At 35.6% G+C, this 21,734-nt stretch overlaps 1 protein-coding gene across 7 annotated transcripts in view; it reads left to right on the top strand.

Moving 5' to 3' along the window:
• The window catches only part of BAZ2B (bromodomain adjacent to zinc finger domain 2B), a 118,519-nt gene that overhangs the window by 73,683 nt on the left and 23,102 nt on the right, over window positions 1-21,734 (top strand). For 3 of the 7 annotated variants that reach the window (XM_026038166.1, XM_026038163.1, XM_026038168.1), the window contains exons 8-23: window positions 1,970-2,570; window positions 3,855-4,151; window positions 5,063-5,123; window positions 5,576-5,684; window positions 5,951-6,052; window positions 11,516-11,726; window positions 12,697-12,789; window positions 12,892-12,953; window positions 14,698-14,763; window positions 15,698-15,763; window positions 16,287-16,331; window positions 16,578-16,604; window positions 17,804-17,869; window positions 19,727-19,867; window positions 20,561-20,815; window positions 21,510-21,724. In XM_026038166.1, the coding sequence (XP_025893951.1) occupies window positions 1,970-2,570; window positions 3,855-4,151; window positions 5,063-5,123; window positions 5,576-5,684; window positions 5,951-6,052; window positions 11,516-11,726; window positions 12,697-12,789; window positions 12,892-12,953; window positions 14,698-14,763; window positions 15,698-15,763; window positions 16,287-16,331; window positions 16,578-16,604; window positions 17,804-17,869; window positions 19,727-19,867; window positions 20,561-20,815; window positions 21,510-21,724 (2,417 nt within the window). The remainder of the gene's footprint in view (window positions 1-1,969; window positions 2,571-3,854; window positions 4,152-5,062; window positions 5,124-5,575; window positions 5,685-5,950; window positions 6,053-11,515; window positions 11,727-12,696; window positions 12,790-12,891; window positions 12,954-14,697; window positions 14,764-15,697; window positions 15,764-16,286; window positions 16,332-16,577; window positions 16,605-17,803; window positions 17,870-19,726; window positions 19,868-20,560; window positions 20,816-21,509; window positions 21,725-21,734) is intronic. The other 4 variants (XM_026038169.1, XM_026038165.1, XM_026038164.1 and 1 more) reach the window with 3 other exon arrangements.

Here is a 21,734-nt window from a genome sequence, read left to right as displayed (position 1 = left end):
TATTTGAAAAATATTGTATGTTTATAGTTGAATTATGTTTATTTTTGACATACTTAGTATTGATGTGAATTTTTTGCATGATGTAAATTAGCTAAGCTGTTTTTGTCATTATATGTTCTGACTTTTTTCTTTTTTTAGAGCACCAGATATTGTAGTTTAATTTTAAAAGTGTTTTAACTATATATTACAAGGGTCTTGAGCTCTTTTTCTTGGAGGAAAGCAAGTAATTTACATGGTGATGCCTATTGTTTATGTGCATATGTGAATGATGCAGTTCCATATGCAGTTTACTGTCACATCCTGCCAAACTTTCACCTAGCTAAGTTCTACAGGTCTTTTGAAAGTCAGCTGTGTATTGGTAAGAGTACCAGGTAAGGTACATCTTAAGGCTCACCTCTGGTAAATATATTTCAGCTGAGCCTTTAGCTCTTAAAGATTTTATAAGGAACTGCATACTTACATGTGTCTCTGTAATTCACATCAGCTTGTGTTGTGGCTCTCTATGTGGCAGAAATAAAGTAACTCTCTCAAAAAAAGATGACATAGGCACATAACCTCTTATACATATTTAAAGAACTTGGCCTTCACCTCCACAAGCAGTGACAGACCCCAGTGCACTTCTTAAGTATTTACTCATGTAATTATTAAGGACCTTAATCTGGTTGTCCAGAGAGGCTGTGGAATCTCCATCCTTGGAGATTCTCAACACCCAACAGGACATGGTGCTGAGCAGATGCTCAAGGTGAACAGCTTGAACAGATGATTTCCAGAGGCCCTGTGCTTCCTTGGACCTGTGAAGGATAGCTGAGAAAGGAGTAAATTCTGTGTTTGAAGATGGCTTTCAACAGAAGAGGGAGGAAGAGGGGCAAATAAAAGCCCATGAATAATGAAACAGAGCTAAATGGTCTATAGAAATGGCAGAAGATTTCCCAAAAGGGCTGAGAAATTTTTGTATTACTGTCTTGCCAGCCTGTGAATTCTGGTAGATTTTTAATACATTAAGGCTTGCAATATTTGGACAAACAGACAAGTTAAAGACAGGATTGTAATGGAATTTAGAACAGCTTCAGCATGGTGGATTATGAAGTTTAAAAACTTTAGTATTTCATTACATCCTAACCAGAAAAAAAAGGGGGGGGGGGTGGAAATGATGATGTACATCTCTTAAGGAAATTTAGCAGCTAAAGTCAATATATTACATTGAGAAATGTAGTCCTGAATAAATAGTCTGCTCTGAATGCTTTTCTTTTGCTCTTCCTAATTTCGGTCAGCAGACTTTTCATAGCTTTTGTGTAAGCATGGCTTCTCTTTGTTTCAGAGTCAATAAGTTTAAGTAAAAGTACTTAAAATTACATATTTTAATCATCATTTATACTATGAATTTAGTTTGGGGCATACTTTTCTTGCATTTTAAAGAAAAAAGGTTATTTACCAATGGATGGTTATTAAAATTGTGGGGCCTTTTCTTCCTCTATTGAGTTACATTTGAATGGAAATTGGAAGAGAATTAGGATCTAGTGTTTAAAAAATAATTAGGCATGATGTTCCTAAAGAATAAACAAATCTTATTTGATTCATAGCTAAATTTGAGGATTTGAGGAATAAAGTACTTCAGTTTAACGTGTTGAAATTAGCAAAATCAGTATTTTTTTTTTCACTATGGCATTACCGTTTGGATTTTTTTTCATTAATGGAGTAAGGTAGCAAATAAAAAAACCTTTCCTCTACACTTTAAATGGGCTTCATCTTGAGTTCCTGGATCAATCTTTTCAACCTCCCTTTACCGTGAAAATCAAGACAGTGCCTAAAGCAACTTGAAATTACTTACCTTCAGTTGTAGTTACCCCACCTACTTTTGGCCTATTGAAAGCTTTTTTTCGGGAAGCAGATGTTGAAGGTTGAAAAGAGATTTCCTGTCTGAAAAAAATTAAACCTTCCTTTTCCCCCTACCCCCGGCTTGTTTCTGTAGGAACAATATAAACAGACATTCCCAGCAGCACAGATGAAGAAACAGGAATCATCTAAGAACCTGAAGAAAGTTATTGCAGCTTTGTCAAGCTCTAATCCAACCTCTAGTTCACCAGCTCATCAAAAACTCACGTCTTTGGAAAGCAACCATTCCAATCCATTCCTGACAAATGCACTTTTAGGTAATCACCAACCCAATGGAGCTATTCAGAGTGTGATCCAGGAAGCCCCTTTAGCACTTACTACCAAACCAAAATCCCAGACCAAAATTAATGAAAGTGTCACCGCATCTGGTAGTGTCCCTTTTTCTTCGCCAGTGAACTTGAGTGCATCTGGGAATAAATCAACTGGGAACCGGACAGCTGTTATGCCCTCTACCTCCCCTCTGTTGCCTGTTTCAGGAAAGGACAAAGCAGTGAGCAATAATGCAGTAAAAACACAACACCGCCTTCATTCTGCAAAACTGGTAGTGGAGCAGTTCAGGGGAGCAGATTCAGATGCCCCCAGCAGTAAGGACTCTGATGACTCAAACGACGATGATGATGACGACGATGATGAAGATGAAGATGATGAAGATGATGATTCTGATGATAGCCAATCAGGTGGTTTAATCTTTTTAAATGGAAAAGTAGATGTGTTCTTTCTGTAAATAAGAGATTTTCTACAATTTTTAGTATGGGAAGGAATCTTGCCTACACACTGTTTAGACCACAGTGTCTTTCCAGGGTACATACCCTGAAAAGTTGTACATTTCTTCTCATCTCCAATAATTGCATGTCCAAAATCATGTCTAGAATATTCTAATTTTTGCTCTATAGTCAAGTCACAGTCTTATGTCACAGAAAGGTGTCTTTGGGGCCCCTGCAGAGGGTTATCAGGGACTTAGTTGCAGATGAATCATCCAGCTTGGGTTCATAGGCCACTTAGGTGGAAAGGTGCCCAAAACATTAGAGAGAATAGGCTGGATCATGTATGGTTGTTACAGGAAGTTTAGCCTATCTACATAAACTTTCCTGCAAGTGTTGTAGAGAGGGAGTGAAAAGTCTCTGAATTGTTTGGATTGGCCAGAAAAGTATGTTTGGGTTTCACTCAGGAGCAGAGTAGTAAGTGAGCAAGACTAGAGAAAGTTTGCAGGAAATTTTAAAGCCTTAGATGTTTATATATACTGCTTTCAGAACACAATTTTAAAGGCTCTTAGGCAAAGGAAGGCTAGGGCCATTTCAAAATGGTGCTCATATTGCCAGCATTTGCATTTCTGTCTTGTGCCTGCATCCCCTGTGTGCCGCCCCCGCTTCATCACTGTATTTCCCCCTCTCCACAAAGCATGTACTAATCCTGTTTTTCCCCTAGAGCTTTAGCCTACATTTAGTTGTTCATCTCTTCTACCATTTACCCGGTCAAACCTCCCCGTTGCCTGGGTTGCGACATCTCCAGTCCTGAACAACTTTCAGCCTGTGCCTGCTTCCACTACTCACTTTCTGCTCTTTTTGCTGTATTTCACAGCTTGTAAAATGCCCATCCTGTGGCATATCCACTATCTGCCTCACAGAAAGATGGGTCTTAGCTTTAGCCAATTCTGAGGCAAAACATTTCATAAAATACTGGCCTCTTTTCTCTTTATCTTCTCAGTAAAAAATAAAAAAAAATATCCCAAGCCACAGTGCATTTCCATAGGGAATTACTTCTTATAGTATCATATTTATAGTCATTTTGAAGTTTACATAAATGGATTATAACTTTCTGTTGATACTCAGAGATCTTCTAAAATATTTTGAAGGCAGAAAACCTTTTTTAATAAAGCCACCAATTTGATGAGCATTGGAGTTCTTGTGTATTTGTTGTTATTTATCTAGTTGTAATGTGCCTTTTGCTACTTTTTTTTTCAGAGTCTGACAGTAATTCTGAGTCAGATTCAGAAGGGACGGAAGATGATGATGAAGAAGATGATAAAGATCAGGATGAATCAGATACAGACACTGAGGGAGAAAAAACTCCATTGAAACTGAATAAAACAACTCCCTCTGCGAAGAGCTCTTCCATTGGTCTTGGAGCTCTTTCCACGCCACTTAATCTCCAAGTAGCAAAGACCCCAAGCTCTGCGCCATCTGCCTTATGTCCCGAATCCCAGCCTACAGTTTTTATTGGGACACCATCGCCTGCACTTGCACCAAGCACACACTGTGGTATCTTAATGTCTTTTTTTATAACAGTCTAACACATAATTGATATGGGTTGTGAAAGTATTTATAAAAAGTACTTAAGACGTTGTTATCAAGTGATAATTTCCCAAATGTTCTGAATGGATAAGACTGTCATCAGAAGCGCAGATACTACAGACCTGAACATAGCACTCAGTTCAGGATGTTTTCATTTCAAATTTTTTAAATAGTGTTAGATTCTTAAAGTTATTTTGGGAGAAAGTGGTATTTAATAGATAGATATTATGTGGATTATCTTAAAAGTCTCATTATTTAGTCTTTATTTATTTCCATTTTATTCTCTAGCAGTTGTTCTAGATCTTTTTTAATTCTAATGGCAAAGGTGCATCACATTCTTCACACAGGATCTAAACTCGCTTCTTGAGACAAGCTTCTTCCCAAAATTTGCCTTTCTCCATAGCTGATGCCTTACTGAGCTGATGTCTCTTAAAAAGGCTTTAAAAAAGCACCAACTTTTTGTATTCTGTTAAACCGCACTGCTGGCAATCGCTTGTGTTACTTTGAATCAGCCTGTAAATGAGCACGAAATACGTAAATAGCTCTTTGAATTCTGAATAGCCAGGCAGATCCCTCAAATAATCTGCCTTTGCCCTTTTGCCACAGTGTATTGACAGTGCTCTTTGAAGGGCTAAACCCTTTTGGATTTTTAAAAATCCCTTAAGGATTTTTAAAGAACTTCAGAGAATTCATTCTCATCTTCTGTACTGAAAACAGGATTTTTCTAGTGTGCAGGTGTACAGGTAGCAACCAATTAATATATTTTATCTCCGTATAGTACCTGAAAGAGACAAAAACAGTCCAGGAGTTCTGTTTAGAATGTTAGAAATTACTTTTTGATATTACTTCCTAGGTCTTAATCAGAAATTCTGTTCCAGGTATTTCCAAACGACGAAGAGTAACAGACGAACGAGAGCTGCGTGTTCCTCTAGAGTACGGGTAGGTTACGTATTTGCTAAATGGAGATCATACCTTCAAAAGTTAGTTGGCAAAGAAATGGCATTTAAAAGCTTTTGGGGCTGAAATACATGAGAAGGGTGTCAACCTTCTCTGTTTACCTTTTCAGTTATACTGAATCTCTTTGGAAGTGTCAATAGGTTTCACATGTGAGATCTGAGCCTGAACAGATTCCATATAACCGTGTCATAAATACAGTTCTAAGAAGTTTAAAATCTGGTAATTTGAAAATAGTTTGATATAAGTCCATTTATATTCAGAATTTCAGTAAATAAATGAAATGATTAAGCTTTCCATTTTTGCCCGGTTACTTTTTGATATCCATGTTACACTTTATATATATTGAATCTTATATTTCTTTTAAAATTAATAAGTTGATATTAATTATATATGTTAAAAAAAAAGTTGTATGCAACTATTTCTTATTACTCTAGCTGGCAAAGAGAAACCCGAATAAGAAACTTCGGTGGTCGTCTTCAAGGTGAAGTAGCATATTTTGCACCATGTGGAAAGAAGCTGAGACAGTATCCTGAAGTAATAAAAGTAGGTTTCTTTTCTTATTTCTGAATTCTTATGCTACTAAGCATGCTCTTAATACAAAATATGATTTTTCCTCCAGTAAAGTCTCTTATTTCAAGAATATCCTGTGATATGAAGCTTAATGTATCTCAACTTTTTACTGATTTGATCTCTTTTAAATGCATATTTCTGTTATAGAATATGCAAAACATCACACTCACAGAGCTTTACATCAAAGCTGAGTTGTAATTATTTACAAGCTGAAGTGGAAAAATATGTGATTTTTTCAGTATCTCAGCAGAAATGGAGTAATGGATATCTCAAGGGACAATTTCAGCTTCAGTGCAAAAATAGGAGTGGGTGACTTCTATGAAGCCAGAGATGGACCGCAGGTATCTGCTTTTTAAAAAGTAACGTTTTTGATCCAAGGAACAGTACCATAAATTTAGGAGAAGTAACTTTTTTTTCCCTTTTTTTCTGCAGTCTGGAGTAGTGTTTGTTTTTAGCTAGATCATTTTAAAAGTTGTGTTTACTTTTTGTAGTACTTGTGATAAGCTGAGTGCTTGATCCTGGGCAGTGCTGGAAACCTTCACCTTTCAGTGACTTCAGCAGGAGGATATGCCTTGTGGTCACCTAAGTAGCTATGTCTAAGCCTGGATTTAGTAAGAAGGAATTTAAAGCTATATATTTTACCTCCTAAAATGCTCAGATATTTCTGGCATCTTATTAAGTGAAAGATAATCACCTTAAAATCTTATTGTCTTATGTGAACTCAATACTTAAAAAAATGTTTTGTGTTACATCACACTCTTTTTATATGTTCATCTGTATAGTGTATCTAAAATACGTATTTAAGTACATGTTTGTTGTATAGAGATTACAGTCTGTGCTTCCTGAAGAATTAGATTTTTACAGGAAGCAATGTTGAATATACAAAATACACTGTATAGTAACATAGCTGTTAAACTGTGTGGGTAATCCGCACAAGGAAAAGGAAAATTAAGATGTTGTGGAAATACATTTGTTTTGTCCTTTGTTACTCTGTCTTGGTCACATTGCTGTTTCTTTAGGATAAGTGAAGGGAGTTTGTATTTTTATCAGTTAATATGTTTGCTACTTCAAAATGTATGGGTCTGTCCTGCATATGTTGCTACCAGAATGTGGATAGATATCATACTTTCAGCAAACTTGAGGGCTTGTCCTAGTTCACCCTAGGTAGCTGTGATACCTTGTGGAAATTGGTAATATCTATATAGAATAAATTAAAAGGTATCACATAGCCTCAGTTCACAGGAAGCAGCCACTTTTAGTTGGAGCTGGCTGGTTCCTGGCAACATTGCTATAACCCCTTGGTGTTTGGCCTTCATAAACCGGAAATTACATGTAGATGCAATCATGAACTTCATTACGCACCTCAGTGATCTTAATCTGAGTATTTCTCAATACTGCAAACATAACATAGTGTCAGGATGTCTGCTCTCACCTTTCTCACGCCTGTTTCCCGTATTCCTTCATTTCTCATGTTCTCATGTAGTTAGTTACCTCTCTCATCTCCCTGCAGTTAATGAGATGATTTACAGTGTCTTCTTTTTGATCCCATAACCTTCAGAGAGAAACAAAGGAAGGGTCACGTCTCAGTAGGCAAATTTGGTAACACGATATTAAGTCACTGCACATCCCACAATGGTTGCTCTTTGTATAGTTTGTGCTAAGCTCTGTGAAGACAGAGGAAAAGGCTGCTCTTCTAGAGCAGTGCCAGGCAGGCAGTAAGGAGGTGGGATGCACTGCTTTGCCTGAGATGGCAGAGTGGATCAGGTGGGTGTTTAGGTGACTTGCACCATGGAGCTGCTCCGTGGGGTGACCTTCTCGTGCATGGGTCATACCTGACTGAGTGAGCTGTCCCACTGCTGTTTCTGTGGCTCCCCCCTCAGGCCACCCACGTGGGATTTACCTGCTGCTGGGCAGAAGCTCTCAGCTTGCCACCTGCCGACTGCATAGCGGAGGTGCTCTGGTCAGGTCACGCAGTTTTTCTGCTGGGATTGCATCCTGAAGTCATGACACTTTGTTCCTCTTTGCTTTATGTGAAGTAGAAAATCTGCATTCTTGGAGTTGCAAGTTATCTATGTGTATTTCATGGGCTTGAGATGAATTCCAGACTGTGGACAGGACTAATTTTCAGTTTTTTGAGAGTGCAACTCAGAGTTCCTCCCCTAATCTGGCATTGAGGAAGGAATTAATTAAAGAACCTGGGAGAGCCCTAGGAATATCTTCATTCTGGAGGTATTATAATTGGCATCTGCACAGGATGTTTACCCTTGGAGAACAGTAATTATAGGTAAGTTCATCTTAGTTGCTGTAGCTTATCTTTATTTCTGTTACCTCATTATAGTAGCGTATATATTCCAGTCTTTGTTTTTGCCTGTCTGTGTTTCTCATTCTAAGTCTAGTCTTTGCAGCTAATTTTACACTATACCTGCTAATACTTACATAACATGATCATAGCATTTGGTGTTTGATATAATTATATATTATTTATTCTGCCATTAATTTTTGCATATATACTCTGTTAAAGATGATTCTAGATATTACAGTACCAATTTTTTAAATAGATCAGCATTTAGGATCACAGAATCTATTCTGTTCTAGGTCAGTTCAAAACTCTGTTTACTGTTTTCTTCCTAAGCTGGCATGAAGGTTCAAACTTGCCATTGCTTGACTCAATCTGAGTTGTTAAAGTAGAAAAAAGTACATACTAATTGGTAGGTTATTAATCCCCTATAATTTATCCACTACACTTTCCAAGTTCCCTGTTTCTGTTTTGGAATGACAAAAATGTTCTTTGCTGTCTATCCTCTTGCTATAATTTGCTGTCTATCCTCTTGCTATTGTTGTTACGTATTATGTGTCATATTTTGACCTACTAGACGATAATGTAAACAGTGGAACGGTGCTCAGGATGCTAATTTGCAATGTGCCATGTTAGTATTACAGGAAAGGGATGTCCACCCTTTTTAATAAACTTTGTTTAGTTGCGCAGCTGCAGCACTCATATGATAAACTTTTCTTCATGTATTTCTAGAACCAATTCCAATAATTTGATTTCTGCTTCTGCTCTAGCTCCTGGGATTTTTGTCTAGCTTTCATTGATACCCTTTTTCACTGTTTTCTTTTGAGATGTGCAGCACACATGCCAAATGACCATGTAATTTTCCAAGAGCCCAAAGATGGAATAAAATGCAAAAAAAATTACCTGTGGAATAAACACAGCTCTTCAGCTTAATGCTGAAGAGTGGCCTATAGTAAACTAAGGAGAAAAAAAAAAAAAAGGAAGTTACTTGCTTCTGATATAGCCAGTGTTTCCCTGGCAACCAGAGACAAAGCCCTTCCTTCACAACTTGTGACCCATTTGGATAGTGCTTTTGCAGCTTCACTTCTCGCTGTGTGCTGTGTGGCATGTCTGGCAACAGTGGGCCAGAAATAGTCTGTGGAGGCATTTTTGAAGGTTGGGAGGTAGTTGTAGATTGGCAGGACTAGGAGGCTGGTGAACAGGAGGCTGTGTTTGGGATGGAGTGCTGTGAGATGGAGGGGCACCTGTCCCGGTGCTCTGGAGCGATATGGGTAAGAACAGTGCATTGAGGTGCCCCAATAGGTCGTCTCCTGGAGGCTGTGCTAACGTGTTGCAGGAGAGTGTTTCTCATAAGGAGCCTATCTGGCTGCAGTCCAGAACATTAGCAGGGGCTAGATCAGATCATCCACATACAGTGGTGGATGATCTATGTGGTCTACATTTGATGTGAAAAACTTGTAGCAGTTTTCAAAACATGCATGTTTTGAAATGTCAGGTCCCTGTGCATATTGAACCTTACACTTGCCAGGTTCGTTTCATCTCTAGTGTCTGCTTTGGGAGATGCTGGGCAATTGCCAATATGTATTTACCTCTCTGAGTCTAAATACCCTGTGAACCTCTGTCTTTCTTTGATAAACATCACATATTTAGTATCCTGGTTGCATTAACCATAGAAAATACAGATAGGTTGCAAGAGGAATCTCCATTGCAGGGTCTAAGGTGCTTTAACTATGACTTCTTTTCCTTCTGTTGCTTGAATTTTTTTTTTTTCTTCTTTGCCACTTATGAGAGAGGTGGTTTGCTTGGTTAAAGATAAGTGTAGGAGATAAAGAGATAGAGTAGTTGGTCTAGTTTACATTACTCCACAACAGAAATTGAGTCTGTAATAAATTTTAAGTACTAGACATTTATACAAAAATGTATTTGTAAGTCTTAGCACTTACATGTGTGTAAGATAGAAAAATGAAGCAACTTCCATTAAAGTGGTATAGGTAACATTTGGATTAAGAGGTCCCTGGAATGACATATTCTGTACTTCCTGATATGATCATAATTCAGAACTCCCTGTGTTTAATAACATAGCTAACAACAAAGTGCTTTGAAAAGTCCGTAAACTGATCTGTATTCCTGTGGTGGTGGTCGCTGAGCAATTCAAACTTGCCAAGTGGCTTTGCATGTACTGCTAGCTGCCTGGGGCTCTGTGCATTTGGGTAGGAAACACTGTTTCTTTTACAGACCGTTGTACCAAACGTTTCTAACATATTCTGAGGAATTAGCTGAAAGCGACAAGTGAAGCAAACAAAACTTGTATTATGGTACAGCAAAATCTTATTTATGCAAATGTTAATATGAAAAAATTAATAACGTGAATTTATTTTTGTGAGTATCTTTTAATTATTGTGTGTTTTTTAAGTCAGCAGCTTTAATTCTTGCTTTAGCAGAGCTGTTAAAAGTATTTAACGAATCTATAGTAGGTGAATTATGAATCAATCCTTAAAGATATTTAGCTTCCATTTTTTGCCAGTTTTTCCAAGCTTGGGAAACTAGTGAAGAAATGTTGGAATTTTGAAACAGACTGATGCTCACTTAAACAGAATCAGATAGATTAAACCACTGATTAGTGGGCACAATGATACTGATGCTTTAAGCCTACTTCAGTGTGAGGACTAGTTAGATCCTTGATTTAATAAAACATCCAAATATTTGAAATTCAACAATATATTCAGCAATATTGGAATATTTGAAGTTCTTAAACATAGTAATAGTATTGAAAGAAAAAGGGTTGAATTCATTGCTTTGTACTTTGTTTAGTTATATAATATAGCATCCACAACTTCCAGTTATGACTGTAGATGTTATAAAAAAATATAAAATTTTGGTTATTTTGAGGGTCCTCGCGTCTTAGATTTTAGTTTTCATGGTTGGAGGATTAAATTTTAGTAAACAAACTCCAGGATGAAAGTGAGTTTGCGGTTTTTTGTTTACTTGTTATAAAACTCATGTATCTAACACCCAGATATTTAAAAGCGAACACTAGTTTTGCTTTTTTATCTATACTAAAGTTTCTGTAAACATGAAGAACTTGGAAGACAGTGACATACTGCCTATTACAGTTTTTTATATGAAATTTAGCAATAGATTACCTGATGGCAGAGAAGTTATTTTTAAGCTGACATGCTGAAGAATACATGTGCTATGTAATAGCTGTTTATGCTAATAAATGAAGTTTAAAATCTTGCATAGTAATGCATAGTAAATTCAGTTTATGAAAGCTTTTTACTGGGAAGCTCTCAATGTATAGCTCCTGCATGTCATCAAATGTCTCACTACCCAGATTTTCTAAGGTCTTAAATACTAAACATATAATTCATTTGTAAATACTGAATATATAAATCATTTGTATATATTGACAAATGTATTGCTGTCTAGGCTCTCAAGTGTCTTACAGACTTGTTTTCCTTTTTACCTGTGTTTATAATACACCTTTGTGAAATGTGTTGATTAAAAGGGCGTGCAGTGGTGTCTGCTGAAGGAAGAGGAAGTCATTCCCCGTATCAGGGCTATGGAAGGGCGCCGAGGAAGACCACCGAATCCCGACAGACAGCACGCAAGGGAGGAGTCGAGAGCGAGACGACGCAAGGGCCGACCTCCAAATGTTGGTAGCACTGAATTTCTAGACAACACCAATGCAAAGCTGTTAAGAAAGCTACAGGCTCAAGGTAAGAAACACTTTTGCTTTTATAAACCAAGTGTAACAAAATATGTTGAGTTATTAATTTTGCATAGAGGAATAATGTCTTTTGCTAGTATTTGAGCATACAACAATTTTGTTTTTATATGCTTAGCTATGCTATTTTTTTGTTACAAGGTAACTAAATGCATATGTGATTCAAAGGGAGAAAGAAGTGTGAATGCGCATATGCACTCATTTAAGAGCTTTAGCTGTACCTGGAGTTATAAAATTCAAAAATTCAGCCCTTTGACTCACAGCCTGAATTTAAACCTCACAGTTTCGCTTCTACAGCTTTCTGCATCAGTGTGTACATGAACATATTGATGTTCTAATTCACAGTTAATAAAAGTTTCATTAAGATATTCTCACTTAAAATGACAGGATGCTTCAGGAAGTTAGCAATTAGCAAAAGACTGACTGGCTGTAAGTAGTGGAACTACAAAACTGTGTCCCAAATAAGTGTGCTTTTATTGCACTGTTCAAAGTGGGTTAGATAATTAGATACTTGAAATAATTTGTAAGGAAAATAATAAATCCTGCTACTAGATAAAATGTTGATTTTAGTACTGGGATGATTTAGTACCTGGGATGACTGTTTTCTACTTTTAAAAGAAAGAAACAAAGCACTTTTCGAACAAAGCACTGGTTTTAGCTTGAAGCCATGACTTGATAGAGTGCTCTTGTCTTCCAAAAGTTATACATTCTTTTATTTAGCAAATATTAATGTTGATTTGGGGGGGGGTTGATGAGCTACGCATACATACATATATATTATACATACACGCACACACAAGTGTATATATTTGTCATCTCCCTAAAGGTAGTTGGTCGGTACATGTTGTAAAGATTAATATGCATAAAACAAATCCATTGATTTTTCTGTCTCTTCAAAAGCTATAGCTATGATAGCTATATAGCACTGTTTTTATGAACTCAGTATTTGCTTTTTGTAACAGAAATAGCTAGACAAGCAGCACAAATAAAGTTGCTGCGAAAACTCCAGAAGCAAGAACAAGCTCGAGCTGCCAAAGAAGCCAAGAAACAGCAAGGTAGGTAGAGTTTTCTGCATGCCTGCAGATGAGCTTAAACTATTAATATGAATTTGCTTTTCTGCAAAAACTTGATTTTTATTTTTTTTGCTTTACTCATAGCTATTATGGCAGCTGAAGAAAAGCGAAAGCAAAAAGAGCAGATAAAGATAATGAAGCAGCAGGTAAACTTTATGTGTTTCCTAAGGAGACTGTTTAAATTTATTATATTTTGAATTATTCTATTTGAGGTTTTAAAGTTATCTGGTAAGTTATTAGGTGTGCCTATTAAAACAGGAATGTTTTAAATCTTGTTTTAAAGAGTATACAGCATGTATCATTTAAAAGTCTGAACTGCACAGTTGTTGATGTTGTCAGGACATCCCAGTTTTGTCCATGTTGATTTAAATACCAAAACATAGGTAATTGTCTACGAAAAAGAAAAAGAAATGCAGGAACTGCTGCTGCAGGATAGTGATGTGTTCTTGCCTTCCTTGGTTCCATGCAGACAAACAGTGGTGTATCTGTTTGTATGAAGAATTGTGTGCTTGCCTTCTTCAGTGATTCTTGTTGCCTGTCAGCAGAAGATTCACATTGCAAAAGGCTCTGTCCCAGTATGCCAGTGAATTAATGCATGTTTCTGAACCTCCCAATGTTGTTAAATACTGGTATAGCAAATAACTCCAAGAAAAAGGTAGAATGTCCATGTAAAAGCTCTGTTAAATTAAGGTACTTATGGAAGCAAGCTTTTCATTATTTGATAATAAAATGACTATTTTGAAGTTCGAAATACAATTCTGAAGTTTGGATGTGGGAAGAGAGTATTTCAAAGCACATTTCCACAGCACTAAATACACCACATTCTGTTAACTCCCTTTTATGAAATATTTCATGCTTGAAATTCACTGGACCAGGCTGCTCAGAGAGGTTGTGGAGTCTCCTTCTTTGGAGATCTTTAAAACCTGCTTGGATGCAGCCCTGTGCTACATGCTCTGGATGACCCTCGTGTGCAGTGGGGTTGGACTAGATGACCTTTGAGGTCCCTTCCAACCTTAAGCATTCTGTGATTCTATGATTCTGTGAAATATTATGAAATATTTAATGCTAGAGACTGTAGATGAAATCCAAGATATTTAGTTCACTTCATGGATTTTGGAGAGTTAGTTCTGTCTCCTCATCCTTTTTGTATTACTCTCTGATAATGTCACTCTGCACTGTTAAGTAAATCTGTTTCATGCCTGAGATATTTTTAGAAAGGGACTTCTGTTGGAATATTACTCAGGCTTGCTCATAGTTTGCCTGATGTAGACCTCTAAAGAATATTTACATTTAACATCTGGATTCCTTAGAAAAGTAAGAGAACCAAAGCATGACTATGTTTGGTATTTTTAGCTCAGGAGTCAATTAATGACAACAAAATATGCATGACCCTCCCATCATCTTACCATTTAGAAGCATTACTAGAAAGGTGTGCAGACATGAAGAATTGCTTAACTAGTGAATTTATCAAATAAAGACTCCATTTATCATCACTATGTTCCCTCATGGTGAAACAGGGATAAAATTTCCATGCTCCCGATATGTAGATATCTCTCTTTTTCTGCTCTGAATAGTTCTTAACTCTTATTTTTATTAAAAAGCTTGTTCTGCTTTAACTCTAGCCTTTGTAATAATTGGCTGCTAAAAATAGTCATATGATGGCTCAAGCTATAAGCGCCTTTGCAAAACTTTGAGTGCCAGGACTTTCAGGAATATGTCAGACATCTAATGCTAGTAAAAATCTTAAACATTTGTTATATGGAAGTAGTTGTTTTCAACGTGTGTGAGACTCAACGACAGGAAATATGCATATATACTTGCTGTTATTTTATGTTGATATAAAAATAAATTTCTTTTATTGTTTTTTAAAATAACTTTTTTCCCTGGTAGGAAAAAATTAAGCGAATTCAGCAAATCAGAATGGAGAAAGAACTTCGAGCTCAGCAAATTTTAGAGGTAGAAATAATGACTGAAATATAATTTATTTTGTTTTGCCACTTTGAAGAATATTATCTTTTATTAACCAGTTAGAAATATAGTTTAGTATAACATGTCTAACAACATGAATTAAAAATGTTTGTTCAAAAATTTCTGTCTTCAAATATATTCGTTCTTTGAAAGCCAACAGTTTTTAACACCTCACTATATGTCAAAATCCAAGAACATTAATCCATTTATTAACTGGAACTCAAATCATGGAAATTTTTTCATGTGTTTCTAACTTTATATGCAAACAGTTTTATTTGCTGCAAAAGATGCAGTAAAGTTCTTTTAAAAGAAGTTTTCAAGACTATGACAGAACAGTATCTACATTTTATGAATTGCTGTAGATTTGATATACTGAAATTATAGAAGTTAACAACATACTTATTGTTAATATTCTTTAAAGGAAGGTACCAACGAAGCCAATTTAGACCAGCATGATGTAGGTTTTACTCAAAACAAAACTAAACAAAATCTTTCCAGATTACAATTGGTTGCTTCATATTGTAAAATCATGTCATGTCAGCTGGAGGGATTAAAATGAAAGATTCCTGTTTCTCGTTCCCATTTTTTACCTGTCTGACAACAGATTTCTTTTTCATCCGTATTGTCTGTAGTGGATAATGATTGTGGTTCGTTGTTAGGAGTACTTTCACATGGTGTGCTTTCAGAACTTGCAGTAGGAATGCAAAGCTGTTTTGTTTGGGACGTTCTGAAAATTCTGACTTGATATGAAAAAGTAAATGACTGACGATACAACATGCATTGGGAAATAAATCAGTTACAATATACACTTTTTAGGTGATACTGTTTTGCAATTTGTGAGGCATGTAGCTTTATTTCTAGCTGTATTTTCATGCTGTGGCAGCGCTGTTGCATGATTTTGAGACCTGTTTTGCATGCACAGGCAAAAAAGAAAAAGAAGGAAGAAGCAGCAAATGCCAAATTACTGGAGGCTGAAAAAAGAATAAAGGTTAGTTTAGATTAGCTTTTTTCCCCAAGAATAACTACTAGATCAATAAATATTATACATGATAATTTATTCAGTGAAAATAAAATTGCAAATAAATAATGGCATATGAATGTCTATAAGAGTGTGTATATATATGTGTGTGTGTGTGTGTGTATGTGTGTGTATATGTGAATATTTTTCTGCATGCATGCAATAATATTTTATATGCCATTAGCAGTATTTCTGCTTACATCATACTTAGTTTCAGTAACTTTCAATTGAAAAAGAAATTATAGAAATGATAACATTTGTACTTCCAGTGCTTGTTTGGTTGTTCTAGCATAATTTATCATCATTGAACTCCCACCTCAGTAGATGTGCCCTCATAGATACTGTTACTCCTTTACTGTTGATTTATGTAAATAAAGAAGTGAAAAAAAACTGAAAAAGAATTCAGTTTTGTACTGTTTCAGAGTTGCAGAAGTGTGCATGTTGGTAAGAAAGTTTTGTTAGATACTTTAAATATATTTCTGTTCTATTTAAGGAAAAAGAGATGCGAAGGCAACAAGCTGTTCTGCTGAAACACCAGGTTGGTATGCATTCAGTTGCCAGAACAGTGACAGTACTAATTATGAACTAATACTTAAGCTATTTGGGGAAAAAGAAATCTTAAAATGTGTCCTTTTAAATTTTTGGGGATTTGATTTATGCAGTTTTTCTTTCATCTTATGATTTGTTGCTTTGCTTTGGTATTGGGGTCTTTTGGGGAATTATAAAGTGGTTTTATGACTTTGTGATTTCTGTTTCATAATGTTGTGCCAACTCTTTCTACCAGGAGTTGGAGAGGCATAGACTAGATATGGTATGGGTATGTTTATTTTTGTACATCTAACACCGCATTGTGATTTGGTTGTGATATGGTTGTCATAGCAATGCATAAAATGTAGCACTGGCTGCTGTCATATTACATACTGCTGCATGGCTTTACAGCACAGTGCATTGCATACATCTGCTTGTATTGTCTATTAAGGAAAAAAAAAGACATTGTTCAAACATGTATAAATTAAAATATGACAATCTATAAATGAGATCTTTAACTGGAAATCCTCACAAATGATGTCCCAGCATAAATTGGATAACTGTATAGAATCAAAGTTTAAGTAACGAAAAATTAAAGATAGTCATGTGAATATTTTTGAAAATTTTGTCCCATTCAATCCAAAATATTAAAGTATGACTTGAATTGACCTGCTATACAAAAAAGGATTGTATCTTCCCCAAGTTTGTAGATTATTGGGCAGACTAGCTTTCAAATTGTGTTTAGTATGGAATGCTGTAATTAGACAATGAAACATTGAAATCCCAGCCTCACTGAAGTAGATGATAAGTTCCAATAGCCTTTACTGGGGCCAAGATTTACCCTACAGCTTCTAAGGTAGAAAAAAAAAATACTTTGGAATTTCTTTGTAATATATTTTTTACTATTTTTGAAATAATCAATGTAATTTATTAAGGAACAGCATCAGTTAATGCAGATGTCCTTGTGTATGTATATGCACCACTGCCAGTTTGAGTAAAACTGACCTAGAGCTGAGAAAATTCATCATATTAATTTGCTGTTTACTTACAAAAATCTTTGAGTTAGATTTTAAGATACCAATATTTAGAAAAAAAAATTAATGACCAGTTTAAATGTGGTGTTCAATTGGCTATTTATTAAGTAATTTCTAAGTTTCCTAATAGCAGATGTAACGTAACTGACCTGTTCCAGCCAACCATTATGCTTTGTGTTCTGCCAGCTTATGAAGGAGCATCACAATTGACCATAAGTAAATCTGTATGCTTCTGTTTTACACTGTCTCCATGTTCATTGCTTTACTTTTTGCTTTTGATTGTTCTTGTATTTGCTTTCTAAACCTGAACTAAAACATGCACAGACTTGGCCATTCTTGTCCTATATTTAGTATTTACTGTGATCTGTCAATTAATGCTAAACTTAAACTCTTTCTATTGATATGAAAATGTGTATGAGTTTTGTTCTAATCTTATCTGATTCAATAGGAACGAGAGAGGAGAAGACAGCATATGATGCTTATGAAAGCCATGGAAGCACGTAAAAAAGCAGAAGTGAGTATTAACCTGAAGAAAGTATGAAATTTTATTATTTTCATTTGACTAATCTGTAGAAGAGCTATGTCCTTGATTAATCTGTATTTATGAAGAATTGATGTGTCACAAGAAGCCAATAACGGCCTCGTCACTGTCCTTAATATTTCCTAGCAGAGTCCTTAATATTTCCTAGCAAATATTTTCTTTTCCTCTGTTATTTATTAGCATATTTAAAGCCCTAATCATTTTGATTTAAGGTGTAAAAATCAGACTTGCTAAAGAGATTTTTTCTCTGTTGTTATACAGACGTAAAAAAAACACACCTTCAGTCTATGCTTGTTTTCCTCTTAAACAATTTTAATCATTTTTAGAATGACTAATATATTAAAAAAGAGCAATACAACACCAAACTAAAATTTTACAATGGATGGACAGTAATATTTAAAATGTACAAGCTGGTAATTGTTACTATTGAAAAAATTGTCATTTCAAATGAACTACATTTTGTTTTTCTGCAAACTTCTTTTTCCAGGTTAGATGAAGCCTCATAAGTTGTGTACTATTACCTAAAATTTGGGAAAAGAAATTTTCCATTTTTGGAAAAGAAACGTTATATGCTTTTATTTAATCTTTATGGCTTTCTTGGTGCAGGAGGGGATATTTGACTTTGCATTGGTAGAAACATTTTTTTGCATGTGTGCTGATATATTCTGCTTGGTTCTAGAGCTGGACCACTACAAAACCAGGCAGATAGATTTTTTTAAAATCCCGAATAAATATATTATTTCTCCTTCAAATGACAGAAAGAATTACTGGGCTGCAGAAAAGACATATTTTTTCCTAAATACACACACATATGCATACACACATATATACATACACACACACATATACACATATATATCTATACACACACACACACACACACACACACAATTTTTATATATACACACATTCATAAATCTACATATATATGTATACACACTTATTTTTCAAAATTTCAGGCTGTTTCTGATACTCTTTATTTAAATATATTTTTAAATTTCTAAAAATACAGTAATTTTGTAAATGACAGCTGTCTAGTTTGATGAGTGCTCTAGAATTTCTGGCGATGATATATATACATTTTATAAATTTAGCATAGCACAGAAGGACCTTATACCCTATGGTTATTATGACTGAAAATGCTAAATACAACTTACGCACTATTTAACTGGATGTCTGTCAGACAACTCAGTTGCATTGTTTCTTCTAGAGTATTGCAGAATGGAAATTATTTTTACAGCTCAGATACCATTTGCTTATGTATAAAGGAAGTCTGTCTGCTTTACTTGAGAGAAGATAGAAACAGGATAAAACAGTTATGTCATTGTAGTTTTAGAAAATCCTCCTTCTCACTCTGAGTGACTTCATGGACTTTTTTTGAGAGATCGCAATTTCTTTTGGCCAGCAACTTCTTTGAATAGAAGCACACACAGCCCTCCTCACCCTTCAAAACATTCTGGAGATCTTTGGTTGTGGCTGGAAGCTACTAGGTGGTTGTTATTTTAAAATGGGACCTCAGATTTTACGTCAAGATGTGAAACAAGTCTATTGATCAAAGGCTTGGGCTGTACCTGTGGCCATACAGATAGGAAGATAGTTGGTTAAGCCATTTTATTTATTCTTGTCTTTCTTTACTCTGCTCTTCAGTGTAGCTTTTAGACTTCTCACATGACCTTATAATGTAATCAGTTATTTAAACAGCACCTTTGGTGCACATACCTTAACCGTTGTGTTAATTATTAAGATTACATAAGTAGTGCTTTTCAGATCCTTTGGTTGTTCCACTCTAATGCATAGGTTTATTTTTCTGGTGTTTTTATTCTATTTAAGGAAAAAGAACGGTTAAAGCAAGAGAAACGTGATGAAAAGAGATTAAATAAAGAGCGTAAATTGGAACAGCGAAGATTGGAATTAGAAATGGCGAAGGAGCTAAAGAAACCTAATGAAGATATGTGCTTAGCTGACCAGAAGGTAATCATAACAACATACATTTATTTTCCTGCCTCACGTCTTTGTCTTTTGCGTTTATGACAATAATTAATTCTTTGTGCAGCCACTCCCAAAACATTCAAGTTTCGGTCTAGTTAACTGTATTTGAACTGTCCTGTTAGAAATACAGAATAATGCAAATTCTGTTATATAGGTTTAGGTACCTAAGGACATTTTATTTAAGTTGCCTGCTTCTGAAAACACACTGGCATGATTACTTAAAAACAGAGTAGTCTGAATTTTTATTACTGGAAGTGTGACTACTGTAAACTGTTGTTACTCCAAAAAATTAGACTTCTAGGCTTGTGCATTCTTCGCCGCTATGTTTGCTTCATGATTTGCAGATCTTGGGTTCAAGTCCTCTCTTTACCAGAGAATTCCCCTCCCCATGCCCCCTGAATATTTTTCACAATATCTTTATAGTACTTTGGCTCAGAATCGAGAGCCTCTCCTGGACAAAAGAATTAAGTATGTAATAGTTTCTACAGCATGTGAATGTAAATTGTATGTACTACCTGGGATATGTGAGATAGCTTTTCCAGCTGCCTTCACTTCCTAATGATGACGTGCTCCAGGTTATACAAAGCAGTATCAGCAAATTCCTTCCTTACAATCAGGAATGTCCCTCTTTGAAAAATCCTGCTGAGTATTCCTTGTTTCTTTCTGACTTCACAGCCTTTGCCAGAGCTGCCCCGCATCCCAGGCCTCGTTCTCTCTGGAAGCACATTTTCAGATTGTCTCATGGTTGTGCAATTCTTGCGCAACTTCGGTAAAGTTCTTGGCTTTGATGTGAATGTGGATGTCCCGTCTCTGAGCACTCTTCAGGAGGGTTTGTTAAACATAGGGGACAGCATGGGAGAAGTACAAGACTTGCTTGTAAAGCTTGTGTCTGCAGCTGTTTGTGATCCAGGACTTGTTACTGGATACAAGGTAAAAAATAGAAGGAATAGAAAGAAGTCTTAAATAGTGAAAAACTGCATTTATGAATACATACTTCATAGTACCCCTTTGACGTTTCTCTGATGAATTACTTTCCTTTCCTAATCCTTTTTGGTGTCACTGTTTTGATATTTTTGAAGACTTCTTGTTGGTTTTGTTTGCTTTTGCTATCTCCAACTCTCATTTTCCGTGACTGGTGTATTTCTGGACTTTTTTTTTTTTTTTTTTTTTTTTTTTTTTTTTTTTTTTTTTTCCTTTTGATTCTCATTGTCATGTCACCCTCATCCGCGCTCTCTTATTTATCAAAATTCTGAATCACATCACGATTCTTTTTCTTACTCTCATCTGGTCTCAAGCCAACGTAGTTCTTTTATACTCGAGACCTGTACGTAGCATACATTGTGTGAAGTGGTATTCATGAAGTTGACCAGGTCTTTTTTTCAATTAATCTATTTTCTTAATATTAATATTACCTCTGGTCTTAAAAACTTGGAGAGGTGAAGACATCCTACTTTGTGGGTCTATTCAAGACTTAAAACTGAACATTTAAAAAAAAATCCTGAATGAAGTTCTAATGTAAAAAATAAAATGAACTCTGCCACTCTTTTATATGCAGTAATGCAGTCTTAAGTGAAAATATTTTTTTAACGTGATTGATTTTCTGAAACCCTTTACTTTTTCTTAGGTCAAAACTATTCTTGGGGAGCACTTACTTAATGTTGGCATCAATCGAGATAATGTGTCTGAGATCTTGCAGATATTTATGGAGGCTCACTGTGGGCAAACTGAGCTTACGGAGAGCTTGAAGACAAAAGCTTTTCAGGCCCATACTCCAGCTCAGAAAGCATCAGTGTTTGCTTTCCTTGTCAATGAATTAGCATGCAGTAAAAGCGTAGTAAGGTAAGGTTTT

Source organism: Nothoprocta perdicaria, unplaced genomic scaffold (genome assembly GCF_003342845.1).
Source record: "Nothoprocta perdicaria isolate Ctin4 unplaced genomic scaffold, notPer1 scaffold_203, whole genome shotgun sequence".
In the NCBI taxonomy this organism is placed as follows: domain Eukaryota; kingdom Metazoa; phylum Chordata; class Aves; order Tinamiformes; family Tinamidae; genus Nothoprocta; species Nothoprocta perdicaria.
Note: the sequence above shows the minus strand (reverse complement) of the source record. Positions and strands in the feature narration are given on the sequence as shown.